At 41.4% G+C, this 26709-nt stretch overlaps 1 protein-coding gene across 2 annotated transcripts; it reads right to left on the bottom strand.

Moving 5' to 3' along the window:
* Positions 1 to 4458: 4458 nt before the first annotated feature.
* On the bottom strand, positions 4459 to 26355 carry EAF1 (ELL associated factor 1). 2 transcript variants are annotated; one of them, XM_067561810.1, is made up of 6 exons: positions 26138 to 26355; positions 23395 to 23489; positions 19929 to 20065; positions 17953 to 18119; positions 10423 to 10653; positions 4459 to 6723 (listed from the first exon to the last, which is right to left on the bottom strand). In XM_067561810.1, exons 1-6 carry the CDS (start codon positions 26238 to 26240, stop codon positions 6668 to 6670), a joined length of 789 nt encoding a protein of 262 aa, XP_067417911.1. In that variant the 5' UTR covers positions 26241 to 26355; the 3' UTR covers positions 4459 to 6667. The 2 variants fall into 2 exon arrangements, with proteins under 2 accessions (XP_067417911.1, XP_067417912.1); XM_067561811.1 differs by having other exon boundaries at positions 4459 to 7071; positions 26138 to 26352.
* Between the last annotated feature and the right edge of the window lie 354 nt (positions 26356 to 26709).

Below are 26709 nucleotides of genomic sequence, written 5' to 3'. Positions count from 1 at the left end.
CAACTGCAAAGCAGAGTTTCAGCCTGGACAGTTGTGAAGTCACAGAGAACCCTTTACTTTTAGGACTCAATCTGTTGTCCTCCTTTTTCCAGCATGCACTTCTGACCTACCTCCCTGTGTGACCCACCATTCCACTTCAAATAAGGAACAAAGGGACATTCTAGCATCACAACAATTAGTGACCTGATCCAAACTCCTTCCATCTGCCTTTGCTCTCCCACACCAGACAAGCCCCACATCCTTTGCTCAGTTATTAAACTGTCCTGTCCCGAAATGTACTACCCACATAGTCTCCTGCCACCCCCATCTGTCTTATTTCACCCACGACCTTAGAAAACCTGGGACTTGCTCTTGGTAGAACATAAACATCTAAAGCTTGTTTGAAGCATGGGAATAATAATCATGTTTGTCAATATAATATCTGAGAGCTCTTTTCCTGAACAGATGCTCAGTTATTTTTGCTAACAACTATAATGTCTGGCAGCCAACAAGATGTTAATTAGGACTTAAGAAAGTAACAGAGCTAAGGAGCAACAGGCTTCCCTCCAGGTTATCAGGGTATAGCGGAAGAGCTTATGCGGTGTGTGGTGCTGTAGTTAAAAACCTGCTTGTGTATTGGAGCTAAGACATTGTATGGAGAAGAATTATTTTAACATAGAACCAGGGCCCTGTATGCCTGTCCCCTGGCTTTTCGTACTGGGGTCTAGAATAGAGCTATCTAGCAATAATCTAAGCAAAAGTTTTCATGCAAGTCTATGCAAAATTTTCAATTTCACACTGCCAATTTTCAATTGTCTATTTTTGCAAAGGGTATGAGGGATTGACAATTATTCATAGCAAAACCCGTGAAAACTAAAAAAAGTCTACCCCTGTGAATTTTGAAAAGGCTAGCAGATGTGCCCTCCAAAAGACACATCAGGTAAATTTTTCAGAAGCACCTAAATGATTTAGGAACCCAAGTTTCACTTTCAAAAGTCCTTCAGGGACCTTGGAACCTAATTCTCACTGACAGCCAATGGGACTTAGGCTCCTAAATGACTGAGTAACTTTTAAAATGGGACTTGAGTTCCTAAATCATTTAGGGGCTTTTGAAAATTTTACCAGTGGAGTTTATATCTCATTTTTAGACATTTTTTACGAAGTTATAAGTCTCACTAAAAGAAAATGGGACATAGGCCTTGTCTACACAATAAAGTTTAAAAAAAATTTTTTTTTGGTATCTCTGTACAGATCAAATGAAACCAAAAGAGCATATCCATATTCCTTTGCCTAATGCAGCATAAGCACTTCCCTTGTGAATCACAGCATCCAGGCAACACGGCATTTTTTCAAAATAAGCACACAACATTTGGGGCAGAGATCCCAACATGAAACATTTGTCTGCTAGGCTCAATGTGTTATGGGCTGTTTAACCCAGTGGATTGTGGGATGATTGAGGTCAAACTCATGATTCCATCCATGGTATCCCACAATTCACTGGGGTTTTGCTAGCCAGTAAATTTTCAAACTGTGGCATGATGATAAAGCATAAGGCTAGAGGACAGGGGCCCACAGTTATACACACACAACTGCTACTAAATGGTAAATATTGCTATTCATACTTTACAGGTGGAGTGATTGAGAGTCAGAAGCTAGAAACTAGGCAACATTTTCAAAAGCACCTCTTTCACTCTCTGCCCTCAGTCATCCAATTCAGTGGCAGCACCAAAATAAAGCCTACATCTCAACCCTTTACTCCAGGGCAGCGGACACCACTTCTACCTTCTCATTCAAATCCCTCCTTAAAAAAATTAAAATAATCTTTCTACAAACCCCACAACCTACATCCTTTTCTAGAGCCACAAGACAGTGGCAGCAATGATGAATGCCTTGTCTAGCTCAGGATTTAAAGGTGTGATTTTGGATCAAGCTACGAGAGTAGCTAGCTCAATCAATTTAACACCTTCTAAAACTCTAGCCAAGAAAAAGCAGTTGTACTTTAGAATGTGATAAACTGGTTGAGTTAAAGCCAAATTTTCCCCTTGTGAGTTCATATCTAACATCACACTTTGAAATCCTAGGGCTTGTCTATGCTTGACACACTGCAGTGCCTCACTGTAGACATTACCTATGCCGACAGGAAGGATTCTCCTGTTGGTGTAGGTAACCAACCACCCCAAGAGGCGATAGAGCTGTCTACACAGGGACTTGTGTCGGCTTAACTACACCACTCAGGGGTGTGAATTTTTCACTGATGTAGTTAAACTGACCTAATTTTCTGTCATAGTCCAGGCCTTAGTCTAGACCAACAGTTCTCAAATACGGCCACTGTGGCTGCATGCGGCCACCAGGGGTTTTCTGTGCGGCCACGAGCAGCTGGGGAAGGAGGGGCAAGGATCCACCTGGCCCAGCCGCTAGATTTCCCCTGACCACAAGCCGGGACTTGTTGGGAGCAGCCCCCACAGGGTGAATAACCCCCGGCCCTTGGCTCCCAGAAGCACTTTCCGCCGCCAGACTGCAGTGCCAAGGTAAGTAGACCCCACACATGACTGCCTCGGGATCCGCACCCCTCCCTGCCAGCCACTGCCTGCCCATCAGTGTCTGGGGTCCTGACTCTCACCCCCTTCCCTCCCTGCCTTCCCGATAGCCACCCCCTTTCCCCGGCCACGCCAATGCCTGTGGTCCCGCCTCCCACCCCTTCCCCTCCTGACTTTCCGGCGCCCACCTCCCTCCCTCCCTGCCAGCTGCTTGATTGCCTCCAGGATCCTTGCATTCACCCATTCACCCCCCTGCAACTGTGCAAGTGACTCCCAGTAGCCCTCTCCCTAAGCTGCAGTTCTTCCCCCCCCTAAACCGTCCCCTCCGTGCCTCCTGCCAGGTGGCTCAGGGAAGGTGCTGCACGTGTAGCCAGATTGGCTGCTCTGCAGGGAAGAACAAGTAACTCCCTCCAGCCACCTGGCAGGAACTTCATGCACCCCACTCACCTTTCTCACCTGAACGGGCTTATGGTGGCTTAACTACACCACTCAGGGGTGTGAATTTTTCACTGATGTAGTTAAACCAACCTAATTTTCTATCATAGTCCACCTGAAAGATGAGTGGGGCAAGTGAGGCAGCCTTTCTATTCAAAGAGCTCCTCAACTTTTGCTAATATTCTGATCCACACAACTGATGCATCGAAACCCAGAACTTATTATTTGGACATGTGCATGTTTGATTTTCCTAACGTTAACTGAGTATATTAGGAAAAATTGTCAATGTGGCCACCAGCAAGAGTTGGTGGCCTCACTCTGAGGCTGCCAAAAAAATTGTTGTGAGAACCTCTGGTCTAGACAAGGCCAAACAGGAGAAAATGATGGGCACAACTCACCACTGTCCTGCATCTTGTGTCGTCATTTTCATTCACAATGAGTGCAAAGTAAGTGTAAACAATGACATTATTTGTAACATTTCCACTTTGCAATCTAGTAAATTACTACAGGGCATTGGCGGATCAGGCCCAAACAGTCCACATATATCTGAATAGTGGAAAGACTGAGGCTATGTCCACACTACAGCTTATGTCGGCATAACTTGTGTCACTTGGGTGTGAATAAACCACTTCCCTCCCCCCCCCCGAGCGACATAAGACACCAACATAAGTGCCGGTGTGGACAGTGCTATGTGGGCAGGAAAGCATCTCCTGCTGATATGGCTGCTGCCGCTCGCAGGGCTGGAATAATTAAGATGACGGGAGAGCTCTCTCCCGTCGGCTTCAAGTAGCTACATTAGAGTTTGCAGCAGCGCAGCTGTGCTGCTGTCAACTCTGTAGTGCAGCTGTAGCCAAAGTAAAGAAAGAGAGGAATTTTTAGATTGGCAAAGGAATTATAAGTAGGAGGAATGGGGAAAAATGCCTCAATAGATGCTCGACTCTTACATAGTATTATTTCTTAAATTTATAGAAGCTAAAGATGCAAGAGAGCCATTAGGTCAGTCAGCTCATCTCCCTGCCAATGTAGGATTTGTTCCCTACAATATATGCTCCAGTGCTTTGTCCGATCTAAATTGAAAAGGCCCAAGCAATGGGGTTTCCAGTGACTCCCTTAAGGCACAACTCCATAATCCAGCATCTCACTCAAAAATATTTTGCTGATGTTCAGCCTCAAATTTTCCCCTGTATAATCTATCTGTCACTGTTATTACCCAAGTGCAATTTTAACAAATAATGATTTAGCATTGAGAATTGAACCTAGAGTCTCCAGTGCTAATAGCATGAACCTCTGCCACTTGAGCTAAAGAAATAGCTCCAGTAGCTGGCAGCTGTAGTAGACGTATGTCCTCTGTGGATCGGCCGCTAGAGGGGGAGATACATAACACAGTGAACAGGTTATACAATGAAGCATGAAGAGCTGCTGTAAATAAAAGTATCCTCCGCTCCAAATAACTGTAAGCTACACTTCCATTAGTTTCCCAGTTAAAAAGGACACACACACACTTAGATTGATAACCTTCATTTTTTATTTAAATAAATTGAATTTGAAAGAGAAAAAAGTATAAAGCTTTACACTGCAAATTATTTTTTTACATAACTGTAAACGCATATGTTTAGCCTATAATAAAGCAAACTATGCAAATAAACTTTAGGCACAGTATCTTCCAAATAGTTATATTCTATGTAATTCGACTTTGCATTTTTCCTGAGTACCCATTTCTATAATCTTATAGAAAAGGACACAATTGAGAACGTTTTCCTATCAGCCTTTCCTCTTAAACCAATTGGTTAAGTCTGGTTTCTGAGAACATGGGATGTTCCAGTTTGTTTTGCTGGAACACCAAGGAATACAGCATGGGTACACACGAGACCTTAAAACCTTCTGAGGGAGTGGGACACAATTGTGGCCTATGCTGACCTTTGGGGTATGTATGTTTTAGTTCCTATGGCTTGATGACTGCCTACTCAGTACTGTTAGTATGCCCTCAAAGGTTGGAATAAATGTAAAGATGGGTGGGGAGCATTTCTATGGGTGACCTGAACCTCAAACGTGATCATAGGCAATGTCTAGTACATTCCTTTTTTATGGTGTCTTATCCCCTTTTACATTGCATATGCTCTCTGAATAATCAGAAGACTTCCTATAAAACACCCCTTATTTTAGAAGGCACAATACAGCCACTGAATAACTGATAATATAATGCACTGTTGCAGCAATAAGTGTTTCAATAATGGGGTATGGATGATAGATAAATACTTCACTGCTTATCTAAGGTGTAAGTCAAGGGAAAGTCAGGATGATATTTTGGAAGCAACATTATTATTAATTAGGCTACAAACTCACATTCAGCTAAATAGCTATTATACCAAATTTTAAGACCAAAGCTTTTACAGCTTGCTAGAAGAGAGTATCTGTATTCCCTTTGCTCACAGAGAAAAATAAAATCACTTTGGTTATAAACCAACTGTATTTCTTAATTGTGTGTTAAAATAGGTATACACATCATAGAACATTCTTTTAGAACCAATTAAAAAAACCATATGTACATGAAATATGCCTATTTAAATATATATCGAATGCAGGAAAATAACCTGGGTTTTATAAACTTCCTTCAAAGTCCCTCCCGCCCCTTCAAAGTTTTTTAAACGTACACTCCAATGCATTTAAAACAAACAAACAAACAAACAAAAAATCCTAACGAAGAGTGAAACAAAGCCACACAAATGATGGTAGATTGCCACTGACAGACAAAAGCCAGGAAAGTAAACATTTAAAGATGGAGGAGGTGAGCATGTACACTTTAGCTTTGTATTTCCCAATTTACGTTAGAACAATACTGCCACTTGGCTTATGCTAGGTGGGTTACTGGTGAAACCGAACCCTGTGCAGAGTAGGCAGCAAAAGGCTCATGTACCATGTAAGTCCCATGTAAGCACAAAATCAGACAAACAAGCAAAAAACTTAGAGGGGTAAATGTTTCTTGCTCTGAGGAATGATGGGGCCCATTGTCCCTCAAGAGATCTACACCAATGAACAAGCTGGGGAAAACCCCATGTAGATAACCTCGGAGAAGGTGGGCTTCTTCCAGCTGCATTTGATAACTGTTTATTCATCTCTTTGGTACAACCACATTGTAATTGTAATAGGATCTACCCCTGCAGTCGCAAATAGCTTTTCTCCAGTTCAAAATGGAGTATTTTGGAGTAACTTAAATCAGATTGATATTCTGTACTTAAACCATTTTTGTTAGAGACTGAATACCTGAATTAAATGAGACAGGGAATGTATTAGAGAAAGTTATCCTGGCTCTTATTTGTGTGGGTAGGTACTTTTGATCTTAAAATATCTAAGACCATTACTTTACTTTGAGAGAATACCTGTCTCCAGTGCCCATTATTACACATACACACTGCAACTGTGCAGGGTTTGTTTGTAAAGGTAATTTGAACAGCTTCTAGTATTGTTTCCTTTAACAATGGAGGCAGCAACTGAAGTTTTATTTAAAATCATGTTGTAAGACATTGGTGCCACAAGGTAGTGACTGAAGAGGCAATTTTATGATTTCTTTTACAACTGTTTAAAAACACTCCCACATCACATTAGCCATAAATAGCAAGAAAAAGGCATAAAAAAGCCCCAAACAGAAGAAGACAGTTTAGTGATGAAATTTAGTTTATACTCCAGCTCCCACATGGGGTTTTTAATGAATTGTTGGCTCACATCTGTCCTATACACATTGTTTTCCTTAATGTGCTACTGCACTGAACATCTCCTATGAACAAGAAACATTTAGATTACATGAAGAGAACGAGCTGTAAAGCATAATGCATATTAACAGACAGGAACACAGACTGGCTTATCCACTGTACATATCTATTTAAACTTGAAAAGAATAAGAATATACATATACTTAATCCACAAAGTAAAATCATCCTCAGCTTCTGTTTAAGATAACATTTGGTATTCCATAGGGTTACACATTGCTTCTATTAAAATCCCTCATCAGCATTGGGCTCACTGAAAAGTAAATTAGTTCTTCATATATATGCAGCAGAAAAAGAGAAACATAAGCACTAGTCATCACTGTCACTCCCAGACTCACTCAACTGCAAGTCATTTCCTATTGGAAAAAAAACAAAACAACAAAAACACCAGGCCAGAAGTTAATTCACACTTGGACTATATTCAGATTGAAGAATTATTGTGTTTAAACTGGAGATTTACATAAGAATTACACAGAAATTAACATGAACAGCATCTCAGCAGTTCATCTCATTCTCCATACTCAAGAACATTAACATTTGCACAGAGTTTATTTAAGGCCCAATCCAGGCAAAGCTGGGTCTCCTTGGCTCCACAACCACAAAGGCAGTTACTCCCTGTTCAGAAAGAAGCATTCCCCTATTTAGCAGCTGTGGAATGAATTCCACAGCCTCCGCCCAGCCAGGCTGCCATATATGGCTTTTGGGCAGGATGCTAGGGAAGTCCCTGGCTCCAGCTACACTATTAAAATAACCCTTTTTAAGAAAGATGATAGTTTTCAATAGTGAAGATGGGACTGTTCCATGGGCAAGTTCTATGGTCTGTGTCATACAAAAGATGAGGCTACATGATCACAGTGGTCCCTTCTAGCCTTGGAATCTGTGACTCTGGATAAATCAGGAAAGAATTTTAAAGTGCCAGCAGCTCAGAAGTATGCGTGTGCACCTAGCTGACAGCTCTGCTTCAGAAGTCAGTGAGGAAGAGGAAACCAAGAGGCTCTGAGGCCCAAACACAGGTCAGAAGCAGGAAGACCCAAGGGCCCTACATTGTTCTCATAGTATATAACAAGTATCTGCCCCCTCTCCTGCAGCATTCTGGTGAACATGAGAAAGGCCCTCTTTACTCTCGGGTAATGTTCATGCTTTCTTTTAAGCTAGCCTATACAATGCACCCCATCTTCCTCTACATCCCTGCCCACAAATGCAGGTCTGCTGCAAAGAAGCTACTAATCCCCCCCCCCCCCACTCCAAAAAGGACAATGACTGTTTCTTTTCCTTTTTTGGGGGGAGAGAGAGGGGTGAGAAGGTGGAGGGGGCATTCCATGGCCTTCCCTATAGAGGTGGTCTTCATGTTACAGAAATATCAATGGTTTAGATATCTATGGACACATGTTGGATCAAGCCTTTGAAATTCAAGCACATTCCAAGCATGGCAAATCTGAGCGCCTAAATAATGGCCTATTCAAAGCCACTAAGTCAGTGGAAAGACTCCCACTGACTGACTTCAGTGGCCTTTGGATCTGGCCTTAAGTGAAAGTCTAAATACTAATTAGGAAAGCTCACATTTCTCTATGAACTAATCAAGGATGATTAGATGCACCAGATTTTCAGACATCCTACACTGCATTGACAATATTTGAAAGTCCATATATGTGAACATGTAAAACCTCACATTTACTTGTATACAAAGGCACCCAATTACCCATCTGCTGGCACCAAGACATATACTCTCAAATACTGCAGGCAGAATTAGGAATGCCATATGAAAACAAGCCCACCTCTTTGTAAACATCTTATTTGAAATCTATTAAGATTTTTCCCCCCCAAAGATAAATCGCTTAAACAAATGTAACTGCTCACTATTCTTTCTGGAATAATTTGGGAGAAGATAGGTATCAAACAATCCTCTGTGCTGTTCAACATCCAAAATGTAATGTTCCCACACCATTCCTGCCCAAATAGGGACAGAAGGAGAAGATGAACCATGTCCACAGTAACTAGTTTCAACTACCTTCTAGGTACCAAAAACCATCCACCCTTCCCCCCTTTCACCTTTCTGGGTGCCAAAAAGCCCCAGCTGGATCTTGATAATTTCTACAACATAGTTATTTTCAGTACAAAAATCTGCAGCTCAATAGAAATGCAGGCGTAGCATAAAAAACTGAATTCAATATAAAATTAAATAACACAAGCAACCCTATACTGATGGCATGGTTCATTCGCATATTTAATTAACCAAAACCCTCCATGTTTGAATTTACCTGAATCTGCTGCAAAACTATGGGCACTTAGCACACGGCACACATTTTAGGTCCAGTTTGTCACAGAATATATGGGGAAACCACAGAGGTGACCCAGGGATTTGACTAGTCATAAACTCCTTACCCTGGCTCATCTCCTGTGGTAGACAGGAATGGGTCTCTCTACAATTCCTCCACATCCTCACATTCTTTATGTGTTTAAATTGGCAGTGAAAGATGGGTGGGACAGGCATGGACATGGCTGGGTAGCGTAACAGGGGAGGGGAAAACATTTCAGAGCGCAGTGATGCATAATTTAGCTGCACCTGTGACCCTTTCTATGGTCTCTCTGAATGCACCCTTCACCTCTCTCAGGGTGGAATCCTATGATTCTCCCACCCTTCGACTGGGTCTCGGGATATAGAGACCAGCTAGCATATAACAGCCTGCGTGAGGCAGGGGACACCCTGCCTGCCTGCCTTCCTCCACCCGATAGTCCCCAAGGACTCAAGAGGGAACGGTGAGCTAGTGAAGGACACTGTAGTGTAAGGTGTCTGTTGTTCTACATGATCCGTACTCTCCTGTGAGGTGTATGATTACATAAAGGAGCACAATGCGTTAGACTCCGTACAAGGTGTGTGTGTTACAGGCTTCGCAACTGCCGCGTGCCCCTGAGAGTCAAACTGTAACCAGAAGCTTCACACCTCCTGGATGATTTTCTGGGAGAGAGGTATGTTTGAATAACTGTCTGTTTTTTTGCAATTTAAAAAACAATACCTCTCCCCCCACAGTGTATCCTACTCCTCCCTGATGGGACTTTGCTGCTCAGTAACTTTGAAGGCCATCTCCAAAACACACTGAAGCCAATGGGAGTCTTTGGGTTTTGGCTTAAAGCCTTTATGCCTAAGCAGCGTCTATACCAAGGGTTGGCAACCTTTCAGACGTGGCGTGCCACGTCTTCCCTCCTTTCCCCCCCGCCCCTCTTCCATGTGCCCAGTGCCTCTCCTGGCCTCAAGCAGTGCCGCATGGCAGCCGCTTCCCCCCTCCTGGCTCCGCCCCTCTCCCAGCGCTGGGCCCACATTAAGTCATATGGGAGAGGGGCAGGGCCAGGAGGGGGGAGTGGCCGCCACGTGGCGCTGCTTGGGGCCGGGAGTGGTGTCACTCTGGCCAGGATGCCGCTGGGCCCATGTGGGAGAGGGGCAGGGCTGGAAGGGGGGAGCAGCGAGTGCCACTAAAGATGGCACACATGCCATAGGTTGCCGACCCCTGGTCTATACCTTCAAATAAATGAGAGCTTTTTGTTATAAGGTCTCCCGTCCACGTATTTCAACCTGTGTGTGTCCAACTGCTTGGGATAACTATTTGGTAAACTATATTCTATAGCACCATCCAGACCTGCTTAAAAAAATCTATGCCTTTTGGTGGCCTCAGACAGGTTCCCACAGTGACAACACACAAGCCTTTACTTACGGAGAGTGTTCATTAGCTGATTGCTTCCTTGTGGCCTGCTGGTACCATTAGCAACAGCATTTTTGTTGTTGTGCTGCTGGTGTGGTGGCTGAGAGGGAGAAATGTGGGCAGCTTCTTCCCCGTCACTGCTAGAGCTTTCATCATCACTCCCAGAAGAGCTCTCAGAGTCCGATGAGCTGCTACCACTGCTGCTACTCATCTGTTCAATAATTTCAACCTCTGCTCTGAGCTCTGGAATAAGATGACATTTGTTGGGTCAAACATTAACAGGCCTCTGTGAATTTTGGAAAGGGAATGTTAAAATGCAACACTTTTGTCAAGTATAATTTACTAAGCACAACGAGCAAGTCTAAATAACTCAAATCAAAAAGAGAGAGAGAGAGGGGAAGGGAAAACAACAGATACACACAACTGTGCCTAAGTGCTGCTGCTGAATCTAGAGAAGTCGTTATAATCTTTCGTTCTCTAATCTTCATTTATTTCACTGCCACTTATACATTTTCTATTTTTAAAATAAGTTCTTACTTCTTTTACTTATTGCCCATTGTACCTGGTACTTTAGAGACAAAACAGGCATAGAATGTAAACTTTTTGGGAGCAGGGTCTAACAATCGACACAATGAGTAAAACTTTCAGAAGCACCTAAGTGACTTAGGAGCCTAAATTCCATTTAAAAAACCAATGGGATTTTGGCTCATTTGAAGATGGTATCAGATGCAACAAGTGATAGTTACAAACAATTAGGAGAGAAGGGGATTACAATAACAAAGTTATGAAGTTATTGAGATTCGCCATGCACACATTTTAGTGGATCCAATGGTAATATGAAAGTTATACCAGCAAGAGTTTGGGAGAGTCACATTATTATCAGTGATTTAGGCAAGTCATCCCAAATCACACTGTTGTTGTGTATTTCGAATATGCCATGTTACTAAAACCCATCTGAAGGATTTTTTTTAACCTTTTGTTGGGACTATATCTTGTATCTCTCCACAAATAAAACTAAGTGTCTAGTTACCGTAAGTCCAAAATGTACAGGGATCAAATCAGAGAAATAATAAAACTAGTGTTATTTATATTATGAAAGCACCCAAAATCTTCAGAGTTCAGGCCCCTTTGTGTTGGACACTGTACCATGCACATGTTAAGAAATAAATTCCTGTCTTAAAGAATTTGCAGTCTAAATAGAAAGAGTGGGAGAAAGCAGGTATTATCTCCATTTTATAGATGGAGAATGAAGACACAGAAAAATTTAAGTGATTTGCCCAAGGTAACACAGAAATACTGTAGCAGAATCAGGGATTGAACCCAAATTTCCTGAGTCCTACTCAAGTGCTTGAATCACAAGACCATCCTTTCTGTGTAAAATATCTCCAAAATTACCTCAAATGTATTTTTTTATACATAAAAATGTCATGACTTTAAAGTCCATGGTCTTGAACGTTTCAGATTTAAGGCTAAATGCTGTATCTGACTGGAAAGGAGAGGGTTCCAGGTGCCCAATGATACAACAGCTCTACAGGGCCAGGAAATGAGACTAAAGAACCCTGCGAAGCTCTCAGCCTCATTGTATTTTGGCAATGAAATCCATTGGATAATTATGCACTGACTTTAAAAAGTTTCCTTTTTATCAATTTTAAATCTGCTACCTTTCAATTTCTAAGTTAGCTACATTCAACTGGCGTTAAGGAAAACAATATCATACCTATACAGTGGAGCAATAGGCTGTCAAAATCAAAATGTGCTTCTTGGGGAAGAGGGGTTGATTTTGCAATTTGGCTGCTGAAGTAAAACATACTGGTTATGTTACTGATAGTTCATCTGTTTGCAAGACAACCTTTTCTGTTCAACCTTTTAGATTTAAAAAAATCCTGTCTGTTTCTGTTGGATTTATGTGATTGTGCGGTAAGGAACAATGTATCTTTCAGAAGTGATTTCTTTCTCTCTTATTCTCCTCCCAGCTTAGTCTTGCAGCTTTGAAAATTTTATTTCATGCTGCAGTTTGAGAAAACAGACAAGCAGCACTCCCAAATCCAGGTTCTCAATTTATTCCGAAACTGCGTGTTTCTAGAATCCCATAACATTTCAGGTTAAAAGGATCTCTCAGTATCTAAACTAAGCAACTCGTGGAAACTAAGCACAAGGGAAAATAGAAATCTCAAAGATGTGAAGAAATGAGTCATTGTGGAGGATAAGAATGATAAGACGGGACGACCTGGCACACTGACACTGGGAGGGTCCTCCTGCTCTTCCCAGGGCAGTCCAGAACCACAAGCCAATGTTACCCTCTGCCTTAGCGAGAGAGAACTTTACTGGAGATTAGACAGTGTGTGAGGTCCCTGCCACACCAGTCTGTCTGCTTCGCCAGCAAATCCCTTGAAATTCTGCCGTTAACCTTGCCTTGCAGGTAACAATGAGTGAACAATCAGTGCCCCAAAGACGTCTCTCTGTAGTGTCCAGGCCCTCTCACCGGATACTCACAGAAATTATTAAGTTTGCTGTCTCCAAAGACACAGTACACACTAGCTTGTTAGGATGGCTGTGGACTCACTTTATACTTCAATAGAACAGCACTGAGATGTTTTACAGTAAAACTAATATGTTTATGAATAAAGGATAGAAATTTAAGTGATCCTAAGCAGAGAGAATAGAAAATGGTTACAAACAAACAAAATAAAACATGCTTTCTAGTGCCTAAAATTTAATTCTAGCAAGTTATGCCTTTGCCTAAACAGCTTTCTCACTTATAGCATCTCCAGCCCTTCCTGGTCAGAGGATCCAACATTCATGGAATCAGAGGGTGCTGTCCCCTTTGTTTCCTAAGAGATGGGTTAAAAAAGGGGTTATATCCCTTTTTTTTATAGTTCAGTAAGCCTTTGAAATGTATTCTTTGAAAAGTAAACCCAGACACATTAGTTCCTCTCTCCTGCTGGTATGTAGATGCCATGCTGTCTTCCCCATTCGCTAATCAATTTGGTTTTTTTGATTGGCTTACCTTAGAAGTAAAGGTACCCTGACCTCACTTTGCTCAATTTACATCAGAGACTCAGGCAAACAGGTGAAACAATATTCTTTTGTCTACAATAAACTTGTTTATCCACTCTATTCAGATTGCTTGGTCTGAACTTATTTTAGAAATGTATTTCCAGCACAGACATATTTCTTTACACACTAACCATACATACATCACACAATAATAATATTGATCACTGTGTCAAGAATTTTTTATACCTTACAAGTTACCATTTGGTTAAATATTCTGACAACAGCATGTTGCGTGGCATAAAGGAGCTCTTAGGGTTACAGAGGCAGCATGGAAGATGATGTAAAGATGACAGATGGGAGAGGAAGAACAAAATGGAAGAGGAACAGAGATTGGCATCACTGGACTGGAAGGAAGGGGATAGAAGGTGTGCAACAAGAGACCGTATCCAAAATGAAGGCTGAAGAGGAGGTTGGATAGGAAATTTGAACTGGATGTGGCAGCAATGGGTAGCCAATAGAATAATTCATAGAGAGAAGTGACATGGTCTGGCGGGCAAGGAAGATAATTTTGGCTGCTGCAGTTAGGATGGAATGAAGGGATGCAATATGGGTGCCAGACAGAAGAATGAGAAGGACAGTAGACAAGGCAGCAAATGATGAGAGCATAGTGAAGTGATTTAGCCATTAGAAGGGGAAAGAAGAATGTCTTAGAGAAAACAGTGGCAAGATTTGTTGCCATCCCGGATGTGGGTGGAGAAGAAGAGCAAGGAATAATAAGAAAATGACACCAAGACTGAGAGTCTGGGTAATAAGGCTGGGAAGTTGGAGGTGTGAACAGCAGCAGCAATAGGGAGGGCTAGGAAGGGAGATAAATGGCTCAGTTTGGGCTTTTGTCTAATCAACTGCTGCCTCTTAGGCTTCCATTTTCCTTTCAGATATCTCTAGTCTTGTCTCTGAGCTCCATGCACCCAATATTCTAAATTGTTCATCTGTGCAGATAAGAAAATGTTGTCTTTGCTGAGCTCACTGCTGTTCTTATCATTAAAAATGTATTATGCAGAATTTCCACAGGGCTTTTAGGAAGCTCTACTGAATCCCAGTTGCCTCAGCCTGTCAAAGATGGTGGTTGAGTCAACCACAAGACAAGGTTTAAAAGGAAAAACAAATTGCTTTATTTATGTCACAATTTGTATTTTTCTGTTTGTCTGCTCTGTTGCTTTATCAAGGCATTCCATAATACAGTCATCAGTATGGGTGCCTTGATATTCGGCTACCTTATATGCTGAGTTTAACTGTGAAAATTCAAATGCTTATCAGCATACTCTTCATTCCTTGAGATCAAGCAAACAAACCACACTAATGCAACACTGAGATTAAAAAAGTCACAAGAGTCAGGACATGCAGAAGTTTATATTAAAAAACCTCTCTATGTAGTACATGTTAAATACATTCCTTAATGAGCGCACAACGTCTGGCAAAGTTGATATTGCTGAGGGAACCATAACTTTTGAGTTTTGTGTATTTGATTTCTCAACTTTAGCAATTTACATAAAAGAAGAAGTGAAACAAAACCATTCTTACTGTTCTACACTGAGAAGTCAATATAAGGTTTTTCTGGATTAAAATGAAAGTATGATCAGGAAACCCCTATATTAAGATGGCTCCTGTGTCAACAAATCAGCTTATATACAGTGGCTAGCATAACAGGGTCCTGGGTCCGTAACTAGGGCTCCTAGGTGCTACAATAATAAACACTAATAATAAATCAAATCTACCTAGTTACTTCAGTAACTATGAACTCGGATTTTTGTTCCTTTTCTCAGCTGTTAGTGGGTGACCTGGATTTTATTCTGTTTCATGCACCTTCAACAAAATTCTTATCTAGAAGTCCCTGACCCTGAGAAGCAATGAGCATCCAGAACTCTAAAGCCAACAGGAGTTGCAGGTGCTCAGCATTTGGCACTGAGGGCACAAGTCTCACCGCACACTATTGGTGCTGGCGTACTAGACAGAAATAAACAACTTGATTTTGACAGCTTGAATTTGCAGAGATGGCAGATAGAAAAAAATATTTTACATTGAAGTTCAGTAAATTTGATTTAGAAGTCCACAAGAGACAACAAATATGTAATTACATTGTGTCATCTGTACAGAGTTATTTTTCAAAGTATAACTGCCCTTTAAATAAAAATATACTCACATTTTAAGCACTAAATTCATAGTTTTCCAGCAACACACATTCTTGTACTTTTTCCAGATACTGTACACCTTAATTATGTCAACATTATTTAAAATGCCTCTGTTGTGATTAAGTATGCTTTATAAATGTGTCAACAATTTTTTTCCTGTATATACACAATATAGTAATTCCTTGTCATTGCATAGTAAAATGTGATCAGTGGCAGATAAGTATTCATAATGCATGAGATCCTCACCTGCACTCTGGCCCCTTGATGCTATGTAAGAGGGCTGTAGGGGCATAAAGAGGGCCCAAAAACCCAATAACCAGCAAGGAGAGAATTCCCCTGCTGCTGGCACTGCAAAGACAGCTCTAAGGGCTTGTCTTCACTTACTTGGGAGATTCGGCAGCAGTCGACCGGAGTTACGCAAGCTACGCAAAAAACTTGCATAACTCCTGTTGATTTCTCTGCTTCTGTTCTGCACGCCATCTTCACTGCACTGCGCCGATTGGAACCGGGTTCCCGTCGACGCAGCGTTACGCCACTTGAGAAGGTGGTCTTAATATGTTGATTTCTGGATCGACTGAGCGGGTCTTCACTGACCGCTCAGTCGATCCAGAGAAGTCAATCTGATGGCGGTGAATTTGCTGCCGTCAGTGAAGACATAGCCTAAAGCTGCCTCTCAAAGACCCTCACACACGCTACAGAGGGACGGGTATGTCAAGTGTGGGGCCACAGCATGCTATGAAAATCCTGGACGGCACAGCAGCCCACAGGGCAGCCTGAGGTGGTGGTTGTAACTTAGAGAGTTATGGCTGTGTCTACACTGGGAGCACTTTACTGCTCTACTGTAGTGGCAAAGCAATCCTAAGATGGATGCAGCTATACTGGAAAGTTGCAGTTTGGACAAGAATAATAAAATCTCACATGCACACACGCATCCTGCTCCCTCTCTCCACCCTGAGTGAAAACGAGTTATACTGGTAAAAGTGCAGTTTGGCTGGTATAACTGTGTCTACAATAGGGGCTTCTGCCAGCACAGCTATGTCAGTCAGGGATAACACCTCCTCAAAGCTATGCCAGCAGAAGTCTGTAGTACAGATTATATAGAAGTCTGGCTTAACTATTATTACAGAGTTTAGAAAAGAAATATGAACCTTCGATTATTAACTTGATGTATCTCCCTGCAGTCTCCTTGTTTGCTTAGTTTTATGTATTTGAAAAATTTTCAAAATAAAAATAAAGTATAAACACAGAGAGAAACAACAGGAATTGCAACTAACAAATCCTCAGACTTCAACGTGGTCTTTTGACCAACATCCTGGGGTTCAATTAGGGTGACCAGATGTCCTGATTTTATAGGGACAGTCTCGATAGTCAGGGCTTTTTTTATATAGGCGCCTATTACCTCCCACCCCGATTTTTCGCACTTACTATCTGGTCACCCTATGTTCAATACATTAGAAACTGTGCAGGAGTGAATATAATCTGCTCCTACAACCAACATTCAGCTATTTTATAAGTAAAAATGTCATCAAGTGACTAGAATAAGTTGAAGAAAATCTTGCTGAATAATATAGGATAATTAATGCGGGCTGAGCCCATAAGAAAACCAGCTGTATGGGCCAGAGGGGAAAGACAATGCAAAGGAAACACCAGAAGTGGAGAAAGGAACAATATGGTCTTAATATAAAACATATACTTAGAAAGGACCTAACTTTTCAATAAAATATAAATAAAAAAAAGAAAGTTCCTCACTTCAACCTCATTGTCCACTATATACCTACACAGTGTACTGCTAGGATGGGAGGGATTTAGGCAGAGATAGCCCAATAGGTCTATCTTTTGGGCACAGATACAGAAACACTGAGATTAGCAGCATGATGCTGCTGCTTAAATAGGAGATTTATTTAATTAAGGCACTCAATCCTTCTTCTCCTCCCAAGATACCTACATCATAAATAAAGCAACTACATGTAATTGTGGTCCATACAGTACAAATTTGATCCCTATCCAATTACTTGATGGATCTCAGACCGTAAGCCTTTCTGCTGGATGAGATAGCTAACCAACTCCTATACCATCCAACTGTGATGAGAGTTAATACTATATTTATGAAGAAACATCTTGAAAAAAATGTAATCATCAGCAAAGAAGAGATGCTCACGTACCAGAGAGAGGGGGGCCAGTTTGGATGACTATGCTGACAGAAGAAAATAGATAATTCACTAAGAATCCTTAAAATGAGATACAAAGAATATAAACCAGTAGTCATGTACCAGCCTTTAATACTTTAAAATTCTTATGCAACTTTGTAAATGAACAATTATAAAACACTGGATTAAAAAAAACAACTGTTTTTTACCTCTCTTAATGTCATCCAGCTGAGGTTCAGGTGAAGGGTTGTCTTTCAAAGGGGAGGTTTTGGGCCCAACTGCTGGCTTGGATGGGGCTTTGAATTGTGAGGAAGGCTGAGAGGCTCGGGCAGACTGCTGTTCGATTCGTGCCTGGATCTTACTGCTGCCTTCAGCTCTGAAACAACATTAAAAAAAAAAAGTCAGTGGTGCCAAAGACCTGTACTCATTTGTTCCAGTAACATCTGTATTAATATATATATCCATGAGTTTAGATTGAATACAAATTTACTTTGCATCTTATAGAGCTATCCAGTAAATTATGGATTTTAAATACAATACTGCTAAAAACCTGTACTCCTTTGGCACACAACATCACCACTGACTTCAGTGGGAAGCATGCCGTAAAGTGACTGTAGATTCAGGCCCTTACTCACTGTGCTCCAAATCCAGGTGAAGTTCAGCAATACCTTATTCTCTATTAAAATAGCAGTAAAGATTTTCATTTAGCAGAGAACATCTATCTTCTTAATACAATCAGCAACTGTAGAAAAATGCATTTACATAGCACCTTCCATCCTCAATGATCCCAAAGCTCTTCACACACACACACTTAGAAATGAAATACAGAGGGACCACTACATCCATCACTGAAATGTGGCTAACTATTAGAAGATGCACAGCAAGACTACCCAGCAGTATCCTCTTTGATTACATACAGTACATCATAAGATGAAAGCTACTATATAAGAGCAGAGAATGGTTACTAATATTGATTTATGCTCTTGCAACTACAGAAGGAATTTACGTAGGAAGAATGTAATTACTCCACCATGAATTTATACTAAAACCACTTCTCTTGCAAAGAGCACCAAGGGAGCTTTACAGACCAAAGAGATAATGATAATCGTTTTACATCTCATCTGAATGGCATGACCTCCAGTGGCACAGTGCCTTGGAACCCCATGCTTGTGCACTTATGGCACTGACTCAGAGGAAAGAGTGGAGCGTCTAGAATCACCAACACCACTTACAGCAGCCTGAATATGATCTTTAGAGATCTCCTATCTAGCTGCCAGCCTGATCCCAACCTGCATCACTATAAAGTTTTAGTGAGCTCTCAGTCAAAGTTTTTACAGCTGCAGTAGTGTGGGGTTTTTTAACTGTGTCATGGTTTTAAAAATGTTTAATATGGCATGTTCTATAGAACTCAACTAACGTGCATTCAGCACTGTTTAAAGAACTTGATTCAGAGACTTCAGGTACATTCATATTAGGAAGACTACTCTGAAAAATATTTTATCTGCACACTTTCTAGAATGTAATTTGTGTACTGAGGTATACATATCAGTTCAGACTGAAGTTCTGAACTCAACAATTTTTAAGCAATTACCCACAAACTATTTATTTCTCCAGCATTTTTTCAGAATCTTTGCCCATGAAGGGTTTGGACTTTTGCTCTGTTTTATATATTATCTCCTTGATGCAGCCATGTTCCCCCTCTCTAATTATTGTATATAATTAGATTTCCATATTAATTAGATATATAATTCTCTCTCTATATATATATAAATATTATAATTCTATAGATATATAGAATATAATTAGACTTCCATTGCTTGGAACTTCACTAGTCCACTTGACAAGTTATCGCTTGCATCTTCTTGAGAAAGAAATTTCTGAAAACCATCCAGTCTTTTGGCCAGCTTCTAAATTCTTATACCATCTACACTGTCCAATCAGGAGTTACAATTATCTCTTTTCAATGATGGAGAATCTACTAATTCTTTACTCTTTGATACATATACACAGTGGAGATTTGCACACTTAGGCATGATAATTGGCCTCATAAGGTCCAGGAAATTTAGTAATTAAACATTACTGCTAAATCCACAAAACTCATAGCCAATGTTTAAAAATGACACTATTAACATGAAGTTCTAGCAAGAATTCATCTTATTAACTCATGCATGTGCCCCAGTTTTACCTTGTTTTCTTGACTTGAATGCTACTACTAAGTTTTTCCAGCACATATTCCCCAGTGTCATGATTGATAATAAGTACACAGTCCTTCTGATATGGTCTCTTATTTCCTTTGAATACAGTCATTGGAGGAGTTGAGCCCTGGCATTAAAGAAAAAGCACACGTTCATTTGTTTATACCCACATTATACAAGCCATTTATACACAATAAGTCTAATGAATATATGCACGCCTCTGAGCAAGTATCAAGAAATTATAATTTACTTTGGATTGAAAGTGTTTGTTCATTTAAAGGAGGGAGGAATACATTTATTTGTATTATATCAGACTTTTCCTCATTGCACTAGCTATATGATGTTTTTAATCATTATAGGCAGCTTTGCAGTGATAAACACATCTACCCTTCAGTTACTATCATTTACAGTTCTACTTTCCATCATGATAACAACTGAATTTTATTAGTTCACCCTGACAAATATCAGAAACCTCTCTGATACTTCTACTAGCTCTGAAAATCCTGGGTTTAGATACTGAATTTAAATCTAAATATGCATTCAGTTGAACTGTGACCTGATTAAATGTATGTGTACCCAATACATCATTTAAACTGCCTTTGTATTTAATCCATCATATAAAAAAGCAACGCCTGTGTACTATGTTATGAAGCAAATAACACATGCTATACATTAGTAACAATTGCCTTGAGAAAAAATCCAGCTTAACTGTTTAGCAGAGGTATTGCACTGAGGTTTCTCTATAATCCTAATTAACATTGGGTGATTCAAAGAATTGATGCCCTTGGTGTAAGAGGTGTATAAAAGTATACTCTCTACTGTGAAATCTACTCAGATTCTATAAATACAATAGCTGTATAGTTAGGGAGAAAGGAGAATGGTACTTCCTTACAACTGAAGAAGAGAGTCCTGCTTCAGAGAACAGAAAGTAATCTTTGCACATGTTCTTCGGAACCATCCTGAATCGGAACAGTATGCAAAAGTACAAGCTCCCACACCCACCCCTCTTCTAAAGAGACTAAAATGTCTTCACACTTAACTCAAACTAAAATTTTAAACTATTAGCACCATCAAAAATAGGGAACACAGATGAATCTAAAATGATTATGGAACAATACAAACTGACTACATCTGGATTCTTCAGAGATGTTACAGTAAGACAGGTTCCAATTTGGATAAGATCATATTCTTATACAATCAAACCTTCACAGATATTTACAATATTTCAATATTACAACATTTAGAAATTGAAAAAAGTAAAAAAGGATTGAAGAGAATACAAAATAAACTGAAAGTTAAGTCCTGCTCATCCTTGACAGATAAAGAGAAGCTAGACAAACATATAAACACAGATATAATGGAAACAGCTCCTAGCTTCTATCCCACCATCCCTTTTGTGGTGGAAAACCTGGAATTTAAAGAAGAGCATAATCTTTGCTGAGAAATAAAGAGAAGAAACAAAAGCTCCAGTGAAGCACATGAGCAGTCCCATTCACATGTTTAAAATCAAACAAGTCTGTAAGAGTTTGACAGATCAGTGCCTAAATATCAAGCAATAATAGCCAAACAGCACCCCTAATACAACAGCCAGAAAAAACCCACTGAGTGAAAGCGCTATAGTTTAACCAGATTGTAATGAAACTCATAATTAAAACAAGAGACAAAAAGAATTTCTCAACAACTATTTGACCATGAAATATTAAACCAGCACATCCACAAAGCACCATTAATTCCTGAAAATGTGCACACACTGAAAGAGACCAAAAAAAAAATCTCCACCAAACAATGGTATCCTCAGGGATAGTGAAATTGCAAATGACAAACTGGAATTTGAATCCCATCCAGTTACTAGACAGCTAGTGCAATTATTTGCTGAAATATGGGATATGAGAAATAAAGCAAGATCCAGGAGATCAGTGAACCCTCTTATATTGTTTTATCAACATTTCAAGAAAGGGAGTTTTGAGATCATATATCCCTTCTCTTTTCAGAGTTGTCCACTTAACCAGACTGAAAGCAGATCAGTACTGACTGTATTCAGTTTGGTTAACTGGACAAGTCTGTAGAACAGTGGTTCTTAACCTTTCAAAACTACTGTACCCCTGAAGCCTGAGTCCCACCCCCACGGGGCTGAGGCATGTAACTTAGCCCCTGTGGCTCCAGGCAACTGCCTTTCTTGCCACCCCCAATACCAGCTCTGCACTTGCGACCCCTCTAAAACTGTCACAACCCCCAGGTTGAGAAACACTGCTGTAGAATATAAAAGAAACATGTCAAGATGAAAGCTTCACATTCTCACAAAATAATACATTAAAATAATCATATCAGAACAGGCATCTGGAAAGGTGATGCACTACAAACAATCTTATTCACTCACATCAAAAATATAGGAACAACCCCCTTCCCAATCAAAAGAAAATATTCTAATTCAGAAGGCAGCATTACTGGCATTAATTATGCTTAATTATGCTGCTATCCTCAGAATTACTTCAACAAGATTAGTATATTATATAGATAAAACTGAGGCAACATTTCATAAAAGAGTGAAAAAGGTAGCATTATTTAGAAAACTTTCTTGGGGGCAGATTCTCCCCTGGTGTAAATTATCAGTTCCATCAATGGAGCTATGATAATTTATCCCTCTGAGGATCTGCCACTTGGATTCCAACCTGGCAGAAAACTGTTGCCTATCTACACTAAACCTATCTACCTTGTTTGTAAATTCACATATACTGGATTGGTAATTAGCATTAGCTTCAGCTAACATACAAATGTAGTTCCAGAAGACAGGTGCAGTCTTTGTTTTGCTTCAGCTCTTTATTGTCAAAACAGAAGAATCTACAATCATTTGACCACATTCTTTACTGTCACTTGTCCATCATCCTTGCATAATAAATCTTTACTATATATAATTTGTGGAGGGATTGGGTTTAACCTCATTGCAACTGACTAGGAACCCCATGCTAGCTTCTGCAAATATGGGGCCAGTATGTCGTTTGTCCAGCTTTCAGCAACAGAAAGAGCTGTATCAAAGGCCTATCCTTCAGTCTTCTGAAAACTGGATCTTGACCTGAGTCAAAGATTATCAGATTCCCATACTTAAAATGCAGAGCTAAAAATTGATGAAAATCAGGTAGGGCCCAGCTAGGATTAAAAGCCTTCTTGAACTTCAAAGAGTACTAAGAAGGGTTAATTGTAAGCAAAGTAGATTGAACCTTTATAGAAATAACACTCCGTTTTACAGCCCTCCCAGAACAATATACTGATATGCCAGTGGTATAAGCTGCTCAGACATTGGACTCCTTTGTTTTAGCTTTATGATCAATAGATCATAGGAAATAGATTTAAATCCATTTACACTAGAATGTATCTGACTAGCAGACTCTAAAACCACATGACGAGAATTTGCTACAAAGTCAAAAGGTAAATTTGCATCATAACACAAAGTGAACTTACTGGAATATGTGGCAGTGTAATTGTTACTTCATCTCCTTTACCAACTTGGAGCTCCCCCTCACAAGATGTGTCTATGGATGCTGGCTTAAAATCATCTGAAGAGGAAAATAAGTGGTATTAAATACATTTTACATCTAAATTGTTTCTAAAGTTTCCATGTTTCCTCTTCTTCTGAGATAACTCATCTCCTTCTTTTATTAGAAGGAACGTAAAATATGGGCTGATGCTACTATTTAAAGAAGAACTGGACTAATGCATGGGCACAATAGTCAAATTCTGTGGATCCCAGCTCCTTAAATCATGTGATTACCTCAGATTTTAACCTGTTTTTTAAAACAGTAAGTTTCTAGCCCTTCTGGTCAAGGAAAAGCTTCCACATGTGACCCAGGTATAACCAATGCAGTGAAATTTGAGTTTGAAGACAGTCTGAAACAAGCTGCCATGTTGGTGCAGGTCACTTGCCAGGATTATCTGGGTATATTCTTATGTACTGTACTCATTTCTCTGCCTTTGCGGGGGCCTTGGGCACTGGTGCATCTCAGTCCCTCCTCTTCTCTGCCTGTAGCACATAACAGTCTAGTCTCCTGTGGTCTAGCGAGTGGGTACTGGTGGCCTGTGATATACAGAAGTCAGACTAGATGATTTGGTGATTTCTTCTGTCCTGAAATCTATGACTCTAAGTGGTGAATTGCTCCATGCATCCCAACAGACTGTTAACTGCAAGACTGAGCAGTTTGTGGGGGACCTGCCATCATGACCTCAGAACTCTCTGTCTGACAGAAGGAGAAGAATGAAATGGGCCTAGCCCAGCTACCCATGCAGATACATCCTTGCCGCGATAAGTTCTGGTCAGGGCCCCTAGGCTTCTGCTTCTCTGCTCTTAGAGAGAAGACCACCCCCATGCTGTTGTCTCTACCTGTATAGGAGGGCCTCCATGCCAAAGCCATTCCAGATGGAGGGTAGGAACATGATATTGGAATGGAGTTGTAGGGGCAGGTCCACAGGGGCCCTTGTTTTAGCTAAGGCCTAAGACAATTTAGAGTCCTAAGTCAGCCCAGGTTTAAAGGGGTTAATTTTGATTGAATAAAATGTACTTTGCTCCTCTGAGCAAGTGTAAATAAAGTTCCCCGTAACTTTTGTTAATGAATTTGTTTTCGTATTTTCTATTAATTATCCTACCGCACTACTGAGCCATAAAGGAGACAACAACAGCTGTTCAGAATGTGTAAAGATGAGAAATGATTTAGACAAAACTGCTAAAGTAAAGTGAGAACATGAACCAGATATGAATATGGGGAATAATGCCATTTTCGTAAGTGGCCACTCAATTCCAGTGTCCAAGCATACAAAACTGTCCAACTATATTCACGCCACGACCTCTCTTAATTATTGTATTAGTTGTTAAAACATCCACTTCTTAGAGCAAATTTAAAATGCAGTTCTAGTATGAAAAGCACATTTGCAAAAATTAGCACCTTCTTAATGTCCTCACTAAGAGTAATACCTGCTGGGCTTAATGATAAAATAAGTTTAATTGATTTTTTACTTTGTTAACATTACAGAGACAATACAGCACAGACAGATGAAGTGAGTGTGCAACTAGATTTAACACCTTCTCATGCATTACCAAAAGAGTTAATAGTTTTAATTGCAGGGCCAAATTGTACCCTCAGTTACATATGAGTAATTTGGAGGATTAACAATTACTAGCTATTGTTTCCCTAAATTGATCAATGTGGATTTGTTGGGAGGAGCAAGGGGTGGCTGCAGAAGGTTACTCTAATCTAATTTAGCAGCAAAAAGGGAGCAGGCATCTTAGCCTGCACTCATTTCTCATTTAAATACTACATGTGCATGCATAATAAATAAATAAATGAAGGTAGTCCTTGCAAACATTTGGCCAACAACTGGGTTTCTCTTGCAAACTTTACAGGTTTGTGTGAACTTGGTTAGTTTTGTTATGGTTATACAATTTTATGATGCTGAAAAATAGTCCATGATTTTATTTATCAAACTCAAATTTTCCTAGAAGCATTTTCCCTGGATTGTCCAGGATTCTATATAAGAGGCAAAAAGAGCATAGTGGCTTCCCCCCAGTGAAGCCTGAACGGCTGTCAGAAAAGTCATCTTGCAAATATCGCTCATCTGGAGTCAGAGAGGCTGTCCTGGTGGGAAACCGAGTCATGTTATACTCTTTACAGTGGGCTGAAGGATTTTGATGGACATTTCAATAAACCTTCAGCAACTGTCAGTGTGGTCTGTCTAGCTCACCTTTCACAGCATAACCCGATATGGCACCCAGTAAGAGGATCGTTCCCCGCCCCCTAATTTTTTTAGTTACTTTCAAATTGGCCGCACTTTAATTTCTCTTCCCCTCCCCCCCCCCCCAAAAAGTTGCCATTCCAAGTTTTTGCTCTCCACATAAGCTGGGAAGAGGCTAGGAAACAGGAGCTGGTGGGAAAGGGGCAGGCGGTGGCTGGGGGGATGGCACGGGGTGTGGGCAGCAGCTGGGGGCAACTGGAGACAGAGTTAGGGGCAGGAAGGGTGGCCGGGGGCAGGTGAGAGGAGGAAGGTACAGGGGGGAGAAGGGCGGGTATCGCAACGCGGGTGGCTGGGAAAGCGGGCACGGCTGGACGCCTCTCTGCCGCGGGGGGTGCAGCACAGGCGGGCCCGGGGCAAGAGGGAAGCGGAGGGGCCGGGCGGGGCGGGGGGTGTCCCCGGGGGAAGCGGGCGGGGAGCTCACAGCGGATGGTGTGGAAGGAGGCCTTGGGCCGCCGCTCGAAGCTCTCCCCCAGCTGCAGCCCGTGCTCCTCCTTGTCCAGCAGCGGGTTCGCCGAGCCGTTCATGCCCGCGCCGGACCCAGACGGACACAGCGGCGGCAGCAACACCCGCCCCAGCAGGCAGCGAGCGGCGGATCCCCCGGCTCCACCCCGCTCCCCGAGTTCCGGGGCAGCGTGTCACCGGGAAAGCCATCCGATCCGATCCGGCCCGGCCCGGCCCCTGCCTCGCCCTGCCTGCGGGTAGGCCCCGCGCGGGTAGGCCCCGGGGCCGGCTGGGGGTGTCTGACTTGGGGCGGGGCGGGGGGAGGCCTGAGACGGGGGGCAGAGGGGGTATCTGGGGGCGGGCGAGGGGTGGCTGTGGGGGGCAGGACAAGGGTGTCTGACATGGGGGAGGGGAAGGGCAGGCTAGGGGTGTCTGACATGGGGAGGGGCTGTCAGGGGGAGGGCTGGGGGTGTCTGACATGGGGTGGGGCTGTCAGGGGGGTGGGGAGGCAGGATGGAGGTCTCTGATACAGGGCAGCCCCATTACACCAGC

Source organism: Emydura macquarii, unplaced genomic scaffold (genome assembly GCF_026122565.2).
Source record: "Emydura macquarii macquarii isolate MOO-44397 ecotype Brisbane River unplaced genomic scaffold, CSIRO-AGI_Emac_v2 contig_2422, whole genome shotgun sequence".
Lineage (NCBI taxonomy): Eukaryota > Metazoa > Chordata > Testudines > Chelidae > Emydura > Emydura macquarii.
This window is presented reverse-complemented; position numbering and strand designations above follow the sequence as displayed.

Bases quoted from the DNA above. Each gene is read 5' to 3' on its own strand.
- EAF1 (XM_067561810.1), bottom strand. From the start codon at position 26,240: ATGAACGGCTCGGCGAACCCGCTGCTGGACAAGGAGGAGCACGGGCTG. The intron at 23,490-26,137 runs GTGAGCTCCCCG...TTTCCTCTTCAG, and splicing joins CTCCTTCCACACCATCCGCT to ATGATTTTAAGCCAGCATCC. The intron at 18,120-19,928 runs GTAAAACTGGGG...ATGTTGTTTCAG, and splicing joins ATTCAAGTCAAGAAAACAAG to AGCTGAAGGCAGCAGTAAGA.